At 45.3% G+C, this 13468-nt stretch overlaps 2 protein-coding genes across 2 annotated transcripts in view; one reads left to right on the forward strand and one right to left on the reverse strand.

The window, feature by feature from the left end:
* Positions 1 to 10050, reverse strand: part of LOC121292298 — a 44679-nt gene extending 34629 nt beyond the window's left edge. Inside the window, exons 1-3 of the mRNA XM_041214147.1 lie at positions 9959 to 10050; positions 9219 to 9312; positions 6085 to 6195 (exon numbers count right to left, since the gene is read on the reverse strand). Of these exons, the coding sequence (XP_041070081.1) occupies positions 6085 to 6195; positions 9219 to 9312; positions 9959 to 10050 (297 nt within the window). The remainder of the gene's footprint in view (positions 1 to 6084; positions 6196 to 9218; positions 9313 to 9958) is intronic.
* knl1 (kinetochore scaffold 1) overlaps positions 2253 to 13468 on the forward strand; it is a 135234-nt gene continuing 124018 nt past the window's right edge. Inside the window, exon 1 of the mRNA XM_041214291.1 lies at positions 2253 to 2354. The gene's annotated coding sequence lies outside the window, so the exon portion shown is untranslated. The remainder of the gene's footprint in view (positions 2355 to 13468) is intronic.

The raw sequence follows: 13468 nt of genomic DNA on the forward strand, positions 1-13468 counted from the left end.
CTCCCTCAAGTTCCCTCTTCGTCCTAGCCCTGAGCTTAGATCTTTCCCATCTCCCCTCGTGTGCACTCCAAATCTGCCTCATCACCCCACTCCTCAAAAATTAAACAATCCTTGACCTCACCGTCCTCACAAACTACAACCCCATCTCCAACCTTCCTTTCCTGTACAAATTCTTTGAACATGCACCCAAATCTGTGCCCATCTTTCCAGATCAGGTTTGCACCCCTGCCAGTGTGAAAACAGCTCTTTTCAAAAGTCACAAAGGTAAACTATCCCTCCTCATCCTTCTTGACCTATCTGCAGCCAACATCATGGTTGATCAAACCATCCTTTTTCAACGTCTCAGCTTGTCATCGAGCTGAGTGGGACTGATCTCACTTAGTTCCATGCTTATCTATCTAATTGCACCCAGAGTATCACTTTTTTCATTCTTTCATAGGATGTGGGCATCACTGGCAAGACCAGCATTTGATATCCATCCCTAACTGCCCTCAAGATGAAGGCGTTGCACCACCTTCTTGTATAGCTGCAGCCCATCTGGTGCAGGTAAACCCATAGTGCTATTAGGAAAGGAGTTCCAGGATTTTGATCTGGTGACAGTGAAGGAACGGCAATACAGTTCCAAGTCAGGATAGTGTACAGCTTGCAGGGGAACTTGCAGGTGGTGGTGCTCCCATACATCTGCTACTTTGTCTTTCTGGATGGTAGGATTTGCAGGTTTGGAAGTTGCAGTCGAAAAAGACTTGCCAAGTTGTTTGTAATGGCTTCACGGCCAATAGACCTCCTTATACAGTGTCACTAATACCCATTCATGGCTGATAAACCTCCATTATCAGCAAACACAAGTTCAATGATATTTCTTTACCTGGTATAACCAGCATCCCTATCACACAAGGCAGGCAAACCAGTTACTTAAATCACCAACTCTTCCAATGCAGCTGATAATCTCCATTTGCCTGTAACTAATTTGAACTCCCACTTTCAGAGCTCATAAACCCCTTTTACATGCAGCAACTAATCATCACTCACAGTCAATACCCCTCATTATCAAGACATTAATTTTCCAGCTGATATACCCCCCCACCTTGTCACTGAACAGCCAACAAACCCCATTAACATGCATCATGAGCCACTCTTGTTGAAAAGCACCATTACCTGCTAAACCATAATTACTCTGGTCACTAATGCCCCACCACTGACAATAAGGAGGTGGTGGTGTAGCGCTTTTGTCACTGGACTGGTAAAGCTCTGGTGACCCTGGTTTGAATCCCACCACGGCAGACGGTGAAATTTTAATTCAATAAAAATCTGGATGATGACCATGAAACCATTGCCGATTGTCGTAAAAACAAATGTCTCTTTAGAGAAGGGAATTTGCTGTCCTTACCTGGTCTGGCCTACATGTGACTCCAGACCCACAGCAATGTGGTTGACTCTTAAGTGCCCTCTGAAAGGCATCAGTTTTTAGGGATGGGTGATAAATGCTGGCCTAGCCAGCAACACCCACATCCCATGAAAAAAATACCTATACTCACTGATGCCCCCACACACAATAAACCACCATTACCTCTGGTCACTAATGTCCCATCCACTGACAACAACCCACCATTCCCTGCACTCTAACGCCCCCACACACGATAACCAATCATTACCTCTCGTCACTAAAGCCCCATCAACAACTCATAATTTATCTGCGCTTACTAACACCCCATAGAGTATTGACTCCCAGCATTAAGTGCAGTCACTAACGACCCCATCCAAACCCAATAACTTACCATCACTTGCAATCACTAATGCCCCTCACAACCAACTACCCACCATTACCTATGCCGCAAAGTTCCCACACCCAAAAATCCGCTATTAGTGGCTGCACTCACTCCCCCTGTTAATAACCTGCAATCACTGACAACCCCAACAGCCCCCGTTGCCCCACGCTCTAAAATACCTCCATTAACTCCAACATTACCTCCTCTCATTACCACCTCAACTCCAATGCACCTGAAGAAGATACATAGAAAAATAGCCGCCTCGTAATTCAAATTCCGTCCTCCCTCCACCGTGACGTCACTTCCAGCTTGTGATCCGCAGTTAAATTCTTTTTTTCTGAAACGATTCCAAATTTGCTTTCGAATATGTTCCCCCTCTTAATTATTATTATTCAACATTTCAGATTGGAAAAGAAGGCTGGGCTGGTTAAAAATCTTGAAGCAGTGGGCTGGCGTCAAACCGTTAGCACGCATGCGCGGCGGCTCCAGCAGGCAAAGGCGGTTGAATTTAAAATTCTCGAATCAGGAGTCGCGCGAGGTGATTGGTCGGTGGCGGCCTTCGGGGGTTCAAATTCACTTAGAACCCAGGTAAGGAATGGGTTTGTGATCACTGTAGTGTTTTGGGGGGGGGGTGGGTGGAAAGAGAGAGATATGTTGGTGAGTAGGATTTGTTCGCCTCTGTTATAATAAATTATTGTCGGGCGGTGGCTCGGTCTCCTGTAGCAGAAGACGTATAACATGCACAAGCCTTTGTTTTTTTTTTGGCGGGGCGGCTAATTCCAGGCTGGAAGGCGACTGACTGAGGGGACCGAATATTAAACCACCCGCCTCCGTTTAAACGACACCTGAGGTGTATTTTTTTTTCCTGTTACTGGCTGCGCTTCTGTTATGCCACATGTCATTCATGTTTTGTCCTGAGAGACTTTCAAGCCTTCTCGGTCGCTTTAACCTTGACTGATCTGACCCCGCCACCTACATAGTGGCTGTCGGATTGGTGTCAGCCTTGGCTTGGGCATAAATTTAGTTATCTTCTTTCCTATGTTGCCACAGTGGCTACATTTCAAAGGTACTTCAATGGCTGTAAAGAACTTTGCAATGGCCTGAGATTGTGAAAGGTGCCAGGTAAATACAAGTCTTTCTAAGCTTCCTACAGCAAATTTTTAATCCCCGTTTCTTTTTCCAATGTTTCATTTCATAAATTGTCTGGCACGCTACCTTTAAATATAAGGTCGCAAGAAATAGGAGTAGGGCATTTGATCCCTGGAGCCTGCCTCGCCATTCAATAAAATCTTGGCTGATTTGATTGTGGCCTTATCTCCACTTTCCTGCCTGCCCCATGTCCCTTGACTCCCTTGATCAAAAATCTGCCTTAACTCATCCTTGAATACATTCAATGACCTTCGTTCTCTGGGATATTGAATTCCAAAGATTAATGACTGAGAGAAGAAATTTCTTGTCATTCATCTAAATTCACCTTACTATGAAACGAACCCCCCCCCACCCCCACCAGTTCTAGATTCTGCTATGAGGGGAAATATTCTCTCAGCATTTACCATGTCAGATCCCCTCAGAATCTTATGTTTCAATACGATCACCTTTCATTCTTCTAAACTCCATTGAGTATAGGCCGAAACTTCCTCAAGATAACTCTTTCATCCCAGGAATCAGCCTAGTGAACCTTCTCTGAATCACCTGCAATGCATGTATATACCTCCTTGAGTAAGAAGACCAAAAGTATACAATACCCTGTACAGTTGTAACAAGACTCTCTACTTTTATGCTCCCCTTGCAATAAAGGCCAACATCTCATCTGTCTTCCTAATTACTTGCTGGAGCTGAATGCTAACTTTTTGTGATACATATGAGGGCGCTCAGATCCCTCTTTACCACAGCATTCTGCAGTCTCTCCATATTTAAATAATATTCTGCTTTTCTATTCAAACATTGAAATGGACAACCTGACGTTTCCCTACATTATGCTCCATCTACCAAATTTTTGCCCACTTATTTAACCTTTCTATATCCCTTTTCAGATTCTTTGTATCCTCCTTTTAACTATTTTTCCTACTGCTTCCCTGCCTGCCTTTGTATTGTCAGCAAATTTGGCTACAGTACACTCAGCCCCTTCATCCAAGTCATTCATATAGATTATAAATAGTTGAGGCCCAGCACTGATTCCTGTATCAATCTACTAGTTATTGTTTGCCAACCTGAAAACAAGGAAGTCAAAGGTTAGAGCGGCTAGACAGAAAAGTAGAGTTAATGCCACAGTCAGATCAGCTATGATCTTATCAAATGGTGGAGAAGGCTTGAGGGGCTGAATGGCCTACTCATGCTCCTAGTTCATATCTTTGCACATATGTTTTTTCCGAATCCCTAATACCTGTTAGTTAGCCAATCCTCTGTCATGCTAATATATCCCCCTCCCTCTCCCCACAATACCATGAGTTCTTATCTTGTGTAGTCATTTTTTATGTGGCACCTTATTGAATGCCTTTTGAAAATACATCTACAAAAGAAAATTCTGGAAACATACAGTAGATCAGGTACTATTTGTGGTGAGGGAAACAGTTAACATTTCAGATTGATGACCTTTCATCTGAATTTAGAGAGGGCCTTGAATACACTGTGTTGAAAACACCACCCCCAGGGTACTTTTCAGATAGGAGGGAATAAGTGTTAGCAACGGCACAGTTGGTAGCATTTGTGCCTCTGCATTGGAAGGTCACAGGTTCAAATTCCACTCCAGAGACTTGAGCATAAATACCCAGATTGACACTTGTGTGCAGTACTGAGAGTGCCTGTCAGAGGTACACCCATACTGCTGTTAGTTATCCTGTGTCCTGGCCAATATTTATTTCTCAATCCACATCACAAGAGGAAAAAACAGATCTGGTCATTATCACATCGCTGTTTGGAGGACCTTGTTGTATGCAAATTGGCTGTGCATTTCCTACATAACAATAGTGACTCTGCTTCAAAATTACTTCATGCCTGTGAAGCATCCTTTGAAAGGTGCCACATAAATTTATCTGAGTGTATGTCTATGTTTTTATGTATGATTGGTTGAAGAGATGTATCTTGAGAAGGTTTTTAAAAGTGGAATGTGAAGTGGGAAGTTCGAGAGTGGGATTAATGCAATTGAAGGCTTCACTACCATGCTCGGGCTAAGGAGGCATGAAAAGGAGGTTAGAATAAGAGGAATGGGGCATTTGAGAATAGCTGGAGAATATTTTGGAGAGAGTGTGGGGTAATGCTGTGAGGTATTTATAAACAAGGATTTTAAATTTACTGTATTGATAGACAGAAGTTACTGATGGTCAAAAGGTGACTGGGTTGATAGAACCAATGAGATTTAATGTAGGGGGAGGGGCACCAATGAGATTTAATGTAGGGGGAGGGGCACTTCTAAGCAGAATTTTGAACCAATTGGAATTTGATGGGAGGCAGTTAGTTTTCTCTCACACTGATGACAACTAACTCTACCTTGTCACCAGTCCCCCTTTCTATCACGTCTGTGGAAGGATAGTATTGAGTATTTATGTTCGGCAGAGGTAAAGGTGGAAATGGGAATTGTTGTGGAAGTGAGGGTAAGCAGTCTATGATATAGATATGATATGGGGTTTGAAGCTCAGCTTATTGTGTTGGGTTGAAGTAGTTTCAATAACTCCTGAAGATTGTCGGCTGTAAACACTAATTGTAACATATTTACAGATATGAGAACACTCCTTACACTAGCTTCTTTCCATGCTGATTTCTCCTAGAATCTCTGATCACTTGATTTTGTCACTTCCTTCTATGACATCACTGACTATTACAGTTAACCCTTTATGAGACTTAGATAAAAGCAAAAAACTGCGGATGCTGGAAATCCAAAACAAAAACAAAAATACCTGGAAAAACTCAGCAGGTCCGGCAGCATTTGCGGAGAGGTGCACAGCCAACGTTTCGAGTCCGAATGACCCTTCAACAGAACTTGAAACGTTAGCTGTGTTCCTCTCCGCAGATGCTGCCGGAGCTGCTGAGTTTTTCCAGGTATTTTTGTTTTTGTTTTGCCTTTATGAGACTTAGTCTAGCATATTCCATTCTACTAATCTCCCAAGTCTCTATTCTGACTTTAACGTTCTCTGACTTTCCTGGAAACCCAAACTTCAGTTTCCTAGTTGTTCTGAATGTTTCAGTTTTTTTGAAGTCTCATAGGAAATGTAGCCTCTTTTTTGCTTACTTAGTTAAATGTCATTTTCCTTTCTCTCTGCAGTATTTCTTCTTGCTCTCTCTTTTCTCTCTCCTTCCTTCAGTTTTTTTTTTAGATTCTCACCTTCTCTTGCGCTGCTAAGCATTGTGGTGCCTTCTCCAGTCTACCGTAACTTGTTCTCCTCTCAGTTGTAGGGACTAAGGCCTTCTCATCCTGCTGTTGGTCCTCTGGATGCTGTTGAACAGAAATCTAACTTGAAGATGGTTTGGGATCTCAAGTGTGGTGATTTTACCACTATTTTCCAAATCTCGATTGATCTCTGATCCAACCCTGTTCACTCTTTCAAAGATCTGATAATGTTCTTGCTCTCTGGTGACTATAATAGTGTTTCATCTGTTTACATCAGTAAGTTTCCTCTCCCTTTCTTGTACTTTTCTAAGTCTGTGTCTTTGACCTGTGGCATCAATGATTCCTCCCCTTCCACATACAATGTCTGCAACCTTCTTCCCATGAGTAACTCACATGAAGCCAATCTATTCTGCAAGGGTGAGTATCTTTTGCTTGAGCCCTAGTTGAAAATCCTCATTCTTTTTCAGTAATTCCTTTACAGTTGTGATACCTCGCAGCTTCTCCATTTGCCTTGGTGAATTAATTGTGTGAACAAATCCAAATAATTCTGTGAACTCTTAACTCAATGTTTGCGAATTGTGAACTGTTATCAGATACCACAATATCAGGAACCCCATGGACTGGGAAAACTTTCTTTGGATGGCATTATCATCTTCTGATAGATGATCTCAAATCTCATGCTTCTGATCCGTGACCATTCTCCTGTTTCACTTCAATCCATCTTGAGTTGTAATACTGCTATTATGAACATTTTCCATTTTATGCTCAAATAAATCTAATCCTGGGTGTTCCCGTTGCCTTGGAGGAAAAGAAGATGACTTAGTTGTTTTTTTTGATTCCTGTCTGTGAATTGAACATTCTGGATATAATTTCTTCCAATGATTTTGAGAGACCCCACTATCAAACTGAGTACCGTGCTCTGGCCATGCGCTTGTGATAACTAAATTACCTTGGTGTAAGCGTTGTAAGATCTCAAATCTCAATGCTCTTTGGATTACTATTTTATCATCGTATACCAGTAATTCCTTAATCACTGTCAGACGTGCTCTTTCCTTGAAATATAGTCTGATAGTACGATATGGTGTATATGTTGGCCATCCTCGACTGCAAAATTCTCTGATTTGCTTATGTTCCTCGTCTGATTTTTGAAACTTTTTGATTTGGTGCGGCGAGAGTGACTGTCCTTGACATCAAGGCAGCAATTGACCGAATGTGGATTTAGGGAGCCCAAGCAAAACTGGAGTCAATGGGAATCAGTGGGAAAACTCTCTGCTGGTTGGAGTCATACCGAGCACAAAGCAAGAGGGTTGTGGTTGTTGAGGTCAGTCATGTCAGTTCTAGGGCATCACTTCAGGAGTTCCTCGGTAGTGTCCGAGGCCCAAACATCTTCAGCTTCTTCATCAATGACCTTCCTTCCATCATAAGGTCAGAAGTGGGGATGTTCGCTGATGATTGCACAATGTTCAGCATCATTCGTGACTGCTCAGATACTGAAGCAGTCCATGTCCAAATGCAGCAAGACCTGGACAATATCCAAGCTTGGGCTGACCACTGGCAAGTAACATATGCACCACACAAGTACCGGCAATGACCATCTCCAACAAGAGAGAATCCAACCATCGCCCCATGACATTCAATGGCATTACCATCACTGAACACCCCACTATCAAATTCCTGGGGCTACCATTGACTATAAACTGATCTGGACTGGCCATATAAATACTGTGGCTATTAGAGCAGGTCATAGGCTAGCAATCCGACTGTGAGTAACTCACCACCTAACTCCCCAAAGCCTGTCCACCATCTATAAGGCACAAGTCAGGAATGTGATGGAATACTCCCCACTTGCCTGGATGAGTGCACCTCCCACAACCTTTGAGAAGCTTGACACCATCAGGACAAAGCACCCTGTTTGATTGGTACCCCAATCCACAAACATTCACGTGCTCCACTACCGATGCACAGTGGTAGCAGTGTGTACTATCTACAAGATGCACTGCAGGAATTCACCAAGCCTCCATAAACAGCACCTTCTAAACCCATGGCCACTACCATCTAGAAGGACAAGGGCAGTAGACAAATGGGAACACCCACCACCACCTGGAAGTTCTCCTCCAAGCCACTCACCATCCTGACTTGGAAATATATTGCCGATCCTTCACTGTCGCTGGGTCAAAATCCTGGAACTCCCTGCTTAACAGCACTGTGGGTGTACCTACAGCACATGGACTGCTGTGCTTCAAGAAGACAGCTCACCACCGTCTACTCGAGGGCAATTAGGGATGGGCAATAAATGTTTGCCTAGTCAGCAACGCCCACATCCCACAAATGAATTTAAAAAAAAATTCACCCAATCTTTGTGTAGTTGCCTAACATAGGAACTGTCATTATAGAAAAGTCCTCAACCTCAGCTACAAGTAACATTTTTCTGGATTCTGTTTCAGTGCATGATAATGCATCTATTGTGCTTTGTTGTTTCCTTTGAGCATATACCTGATGAGTATAAAATCTCATCAATCTTAAGTCTTTTGAGTTCTTGATGGCATCGCTGCAAGCCCTTTCCAATTCATTAGCGTGGCTAAAAATTTGTAGTCTGTTTCTATCGTAGTGTTTCTCACATTTCGGTGCAGACTTGATGGGCTGAAGGGCCTCTTCTGCACTGTGTGATTCTGTAATGTGAAGACTTGAGACATAGCAAATTTTTTGCATCTCCCACATGCCTGTTAATGTTTCCTTTTCAATTACTGTGTATCATTTCACTGTATCTATTACTGAATGTGATGAGTAATAAATTGGCCTGCACTTTCCATCACTTTTTACCTGAAAAAGTATAGCGCCTAATCCTGTAGAGGATGTGAACGCTGCTGTTATTGCAGGTAATTCCAGATCATAATATATTAATATAGTAAGTTGTCACTTAATGTCGACTCACTAAATGTTGTTTCACTTCACCAGTTTTAATAGTGTCAATATACCCATCTAATGTTACCAGTTTCACTTCAATGTTTGCCACAGACTCCTCTTCTGTGGCCTGTCAGTTCACAACTTTTCCTGCAGTTTTCCACCCTCTCTCTCAGTCCCTCTTCCTCCCACTCCCAGCATTGCTGGCTCCCAGCCGCTTTTCTTGCCTTAGTCCTCGGAGTCCCTTGTTCGGTGGCTCCTGACTTCTGGCTCCTGTTGCTGGCTTCACTTCTGAACTCGCATTGAAGTCCTGAGCTCCACCTAGAGGCAGTGATTGGTAAGTCAAATTGTCAGGACTTCAGCCGCTACCTGCACTGATCAACTTCTGCCACTAGATAGAGCCTGGTCAATCTGAAAGTACTGTACTCAAGTGAATGCTATAATTTTAAAAAATAATTTATATTTCTTTTATGTTTAGTGATGTATTTTTTAAATTATTTCAGCTAGGAATGTACAGTTCTGCATATGTATTGTACAGTATTTCAACTTGTACATTGTTTTTTCTGGATGAGAAATGTCCAAAGGAACCTAACTTTGGCTTTAACATTGATTCCTGTGGGAATCTATGATTCGCTTAGTCGTTTCACTTAAAGTCATGATTTTCAGGAATGTAACTACAACTTTAAGTGACGACTCGCCTTTTTTTTTGGAATGATTTCTGATACATTTCTTCCCAACACCATTCATTGCCTTGGTGTAATAGCTGACGTAGTGGCTCGTTGAGTTCTGTTAAGTTTTTTAGAAAGTTTTCCACTTGATTCACCTTTTCCATGAACCTTTAACTCTGATATTCCTTGAAGCTGGAAATTCTTTTGTGACTCTGGCTTTCAGTGGATCAACCTTTATTCTGATGCACTCATGATGCGACCAAGAATCTTGATTGTTGGCTGTGAAAACTTGCATTTACTGTTGAATGTCAATCCTACCTCTTCTCAGCACTGCTTTCACTCTCATTTCATGCTCAGCTTGAGTGGACTCATGTATCATCACATCATCCATGTAAGCCCTCTAAAAGATTGTTCATTGAAAGATCTCTGGTGCTGATGTTATTCCAAAGGGTAACTTGTTAAACCACAACCTTCCAAGTGGTGTTACAAAAGTTGTGAGAAGCTTGGACTCCTCTTCTAGTGGTATTTGCTAGAATCTGCTATTGGTGTCTAATTTAGGGAATAGTGCGCTCTTTCCTAATTTTGCTAAACCCTCATCTACTGAGATCATTGGATGGACTTCCCTTTTCAGAGCTTTATTGAGTTGTGGGAGATCAATACATATTCATATGGAACTCTTTGGATTCAGAACCTGTACCATCCCTGAGGACCACCTTGTTGGCTCTTTTACTCTGAAAATAACACCTTATGTTACCATTGAGTTGATCTCTTTCTTTACCTTTGGAAGTAAAGCCTTTTTGGGTACTTACAAGCATATTGGCTTTGTTTCTGTGCTTAATGTCATGCGATACATTGTTTTTAGCTCTCCCAGTCCTGCAAATATCTTCAGAAATTCTGGCCTGAAGTCTCCTGACTGACCTTTACCATTCTTTATTTCTTCTGTTCTGAGGATCATACATGCCTTTCCACTTAGAAAGTGAATAACACTGATCTTGAATACGCACAGTACTTCATTAACACTTTCTCTGTGTTTGAAGGAAGCTGTTAATTCTCCCAGCAACTTCAGCTTTGTTCCTTCTGGTCTGTGTAGCCTTTTGTAGGATGATTGAAGAACTCCCTTGTTTAACCATGTTTTAAAGGTCTGAAAGAACTGAAACTGCTGCTCCTGTGACGACCCAAGATCTCTGCACTCCAATAGTTTCCGCTTACCCTTCTTGGGAGAGATTAAAGTAGTATCTCAATGCCTTGGGAATTGTCAACTTCATGGACTCAGTTTCCATTTAAAACTTTTCTATTTGACTGTTGTGCCAGGTTTTTCTACTGTGACATACTGCCTGAAAATGACCCGTCTTTTTGCACCAATGGCATTGTGTGTCTCTGGTGGGACAATTCTTACATCAGTGCCTTTCTCTTCTGCAACAGCTAGTCTGGGCTACTGTCTCTGTGTCTGTCTCTCCCTTCCTCTCTGTGGGTCTCTCTCTCTCTCTCTGTCTCCTTCCCTCTCTGTGTGTGTGTCTGTCTGTTGGTCTCTCTCTCTCTCTCTCTATCTGCCTGTGTCTGTCTCTCTCTCTCTGTCTCTCTCCCCCCATGTTTCTTTCTCTCTCTCTCTCTCTCTCTCTCTCTCCCCCTCCCTCTGTATCTGTCTGTCTGTATCTCTGTTCCTCTCTCCCTCCCTCCCCCTGTATCTGTCTGCCTGTCTGTCTCTCTTTCTCTCTCTCCCTCCCCCTGTATGTCTGTCTCTCTCTCTCTCTCTGTCTCCCTCCCCCTGTATCTGTGTGTCTCTCTCTCTCTCCCCCTCCTGTGTGTGTGCGTGTGTGTGTCTCTCTCTCTCTCTCCCGCTTCTGTGTGTGTGTGTGTGTCTCTCTCTCTCTCTCTGCCCCGCCTCCTGTGTGTGTGTGTCTCTCTCTCTGCCCCGCCTCCTGTGTGTGTGTGTCTCTCTCTCTCCCCCCTCCTGTGTGTCTCTCTCTCTCCCCCCTCCTGTGTGTGTGTCTCTCTCTCTCCCCCCTCCTGTGTGTGTGTCTCTCTCTCTCCCCCCTCCTGTGTGTCTCTCTCTCTCCCCCCTCCTGTGTGTGTCTCTCTCTCCCCCCTCCTGTGTGTGTCTCTCTCTCTCCCCCCTCCTGTGTGTGTGTGTCTCTCTCTCTCCCCCCTCCTGTGTGTGTGTGTCTCTCTCTCTCCCCCCTCCTGTGTGTGTGTCTCTCTCTCCCCCCTCCTGTGTGTGTGTCTCTCTCCCCCCTCCTGTGTGTGTGTCTCTCTCCCCCCTCCTGTGTGTGTGTCTCTCTCCCCCCTCCTGTGTGTGTGTCTCTCTCCCCCCTCCTGTGTGTGTGTCTCTCTCCCCCCTCCTGTGTGTGTGTCTCTCTCCCCCCTCCTGTGTGTGTGTCTCTCTCCCCCCCTCCTGTGTGTGTGTCTCTCTCCCCCCTCCTGTGTGTGTGTCTCTCTCCCCCCTCCTGTGTGTGTGTCTCTCTCCCCCCTCCTGTGTGTGTGTCTCTCTCCCCCCTCCTGTGTGTGTGTCTCTCTCCCCCCTCCTGTGTGTGTGTCTCTCTCCCCCCTCCTGTGTGTGTGTCTCTCTCCCCCCTCCTGTGTGTGTGTCTCTCTCCCCCCTCCTGTGTGTGTGTGTCTCTCTCCCCCCTCCTGTGTGTGTGTGTCTCTCTCCCCCCTCCTGTGTGTGTGTGTGTCTCTCTCCCCCCTCCTGTGTGTGTGTGTGTCTCTCTCCCCCCTCCTGTGTGTGTGTGTGTCTCTCTCCCCCCTCCTGTGTGTGTGTGTGTCTCTCTCCCCCCTCCTGTGTGTGTGTGTGTCTCTCTCCCCCCTCCTGTGTGTGTGTGTGTCTCTCTCCCCCCTCCTGTGTGTGTGTGTGTCTCTCTCCCCCCTCCTGTGTGTGTGTGTGTCTCTCTCCCCCCTCCTGTGTGTGTGTGTGTCTCTCTCCCCCCTCCTGTGTGTGTGTGTGTCTCTCTCCCCCCTCCTGTGTGTGTGTGTGTCTCTCTCCCCCCTCCTGTGTGTGTGTGTGTCTCTCTCCCCCCTCCTGTGTGTGTGTGTGTCTCTCTCCCCCCTCCTGTGTGTGTGTGTGTCTCTCTCCCCCCTCCTGTGTGTGTGTGTGTCTCTCTCCCCCCTCCTGTGTGTGTGTGTGTCTCTCTCCCCCCTCCTGTGTGTGTGTGTGTCTCTCTCCCCCCTCCTGTGTGTGTGTGTGTCTCTCTCCCCCCTCCTGTGTGTGTGTGTGTCTCTCTCCCCCCTCCTGTGTGTGTGTGTGTCTCTCTCCCCCCTCCTGTGTGTGTGTGTGTCTCTCTCCCCCCTCCTGTGTGTGTGTGTGTCTCTCTCCCCCCTCCTGTGTGTGTGTGTGTCTCTCTCCCCCCTCCTGTGTGTGTGTGTGTCTCTCTCCCCCCTCCTGTGTGTGTGTGTGTCTCTCTCCCCCCTCCTGTGTGTGTGTGTGTCTCTCTCCCCCCTCCTGTGTGTGTGTGTGTCTCTCTCCCCCCTCCTGTGTGTGTGTGTGTCTCTCTCCCCCCTCCTGTGTGTGTGTGTGTCTCTCTCCCCCCTCCTGTGTGTGTGTGTGTCTCTCTCCCCCCCTCCTGTGTGTGTGTGTGTCTCTCTCCCCCCTCCTGTGTGTGTGTGTGTCTCTCTCCCCCCTCCTGTGTGTGTGTGTGTCTCTCTCCCCCCTCCTGTGTGTGTGTGTGTCTCTCTCCCCCCTCCTGTGTGTGTGTGTGTCTCTCTCCCCCCTCCTGTGTGTGTGTGTGTCTCTCTCCCCCCTCCTGTGTGTGTGTGTGTCTCTCTCCCCCCTCCTGTGTGTGTGTGTGTCTCTCTCCCCCCTCCTGTGTGTGTGT

The sequence above is a fragment of the Carcharodon carcharias genome, chromosome 20 (assembly GCF_017639515.1).
Source record: "Carcharodon carcharias isolate sCarCar2 chromosome 20, sCarCar2.pri, whole genome shotgun sequence".
NCBI lineage: Eukaryota > Metazoa > Chordata > Chondrichthyes > Lamniformes > Lamnidae > Carcharodon > Carcharodon carcharias.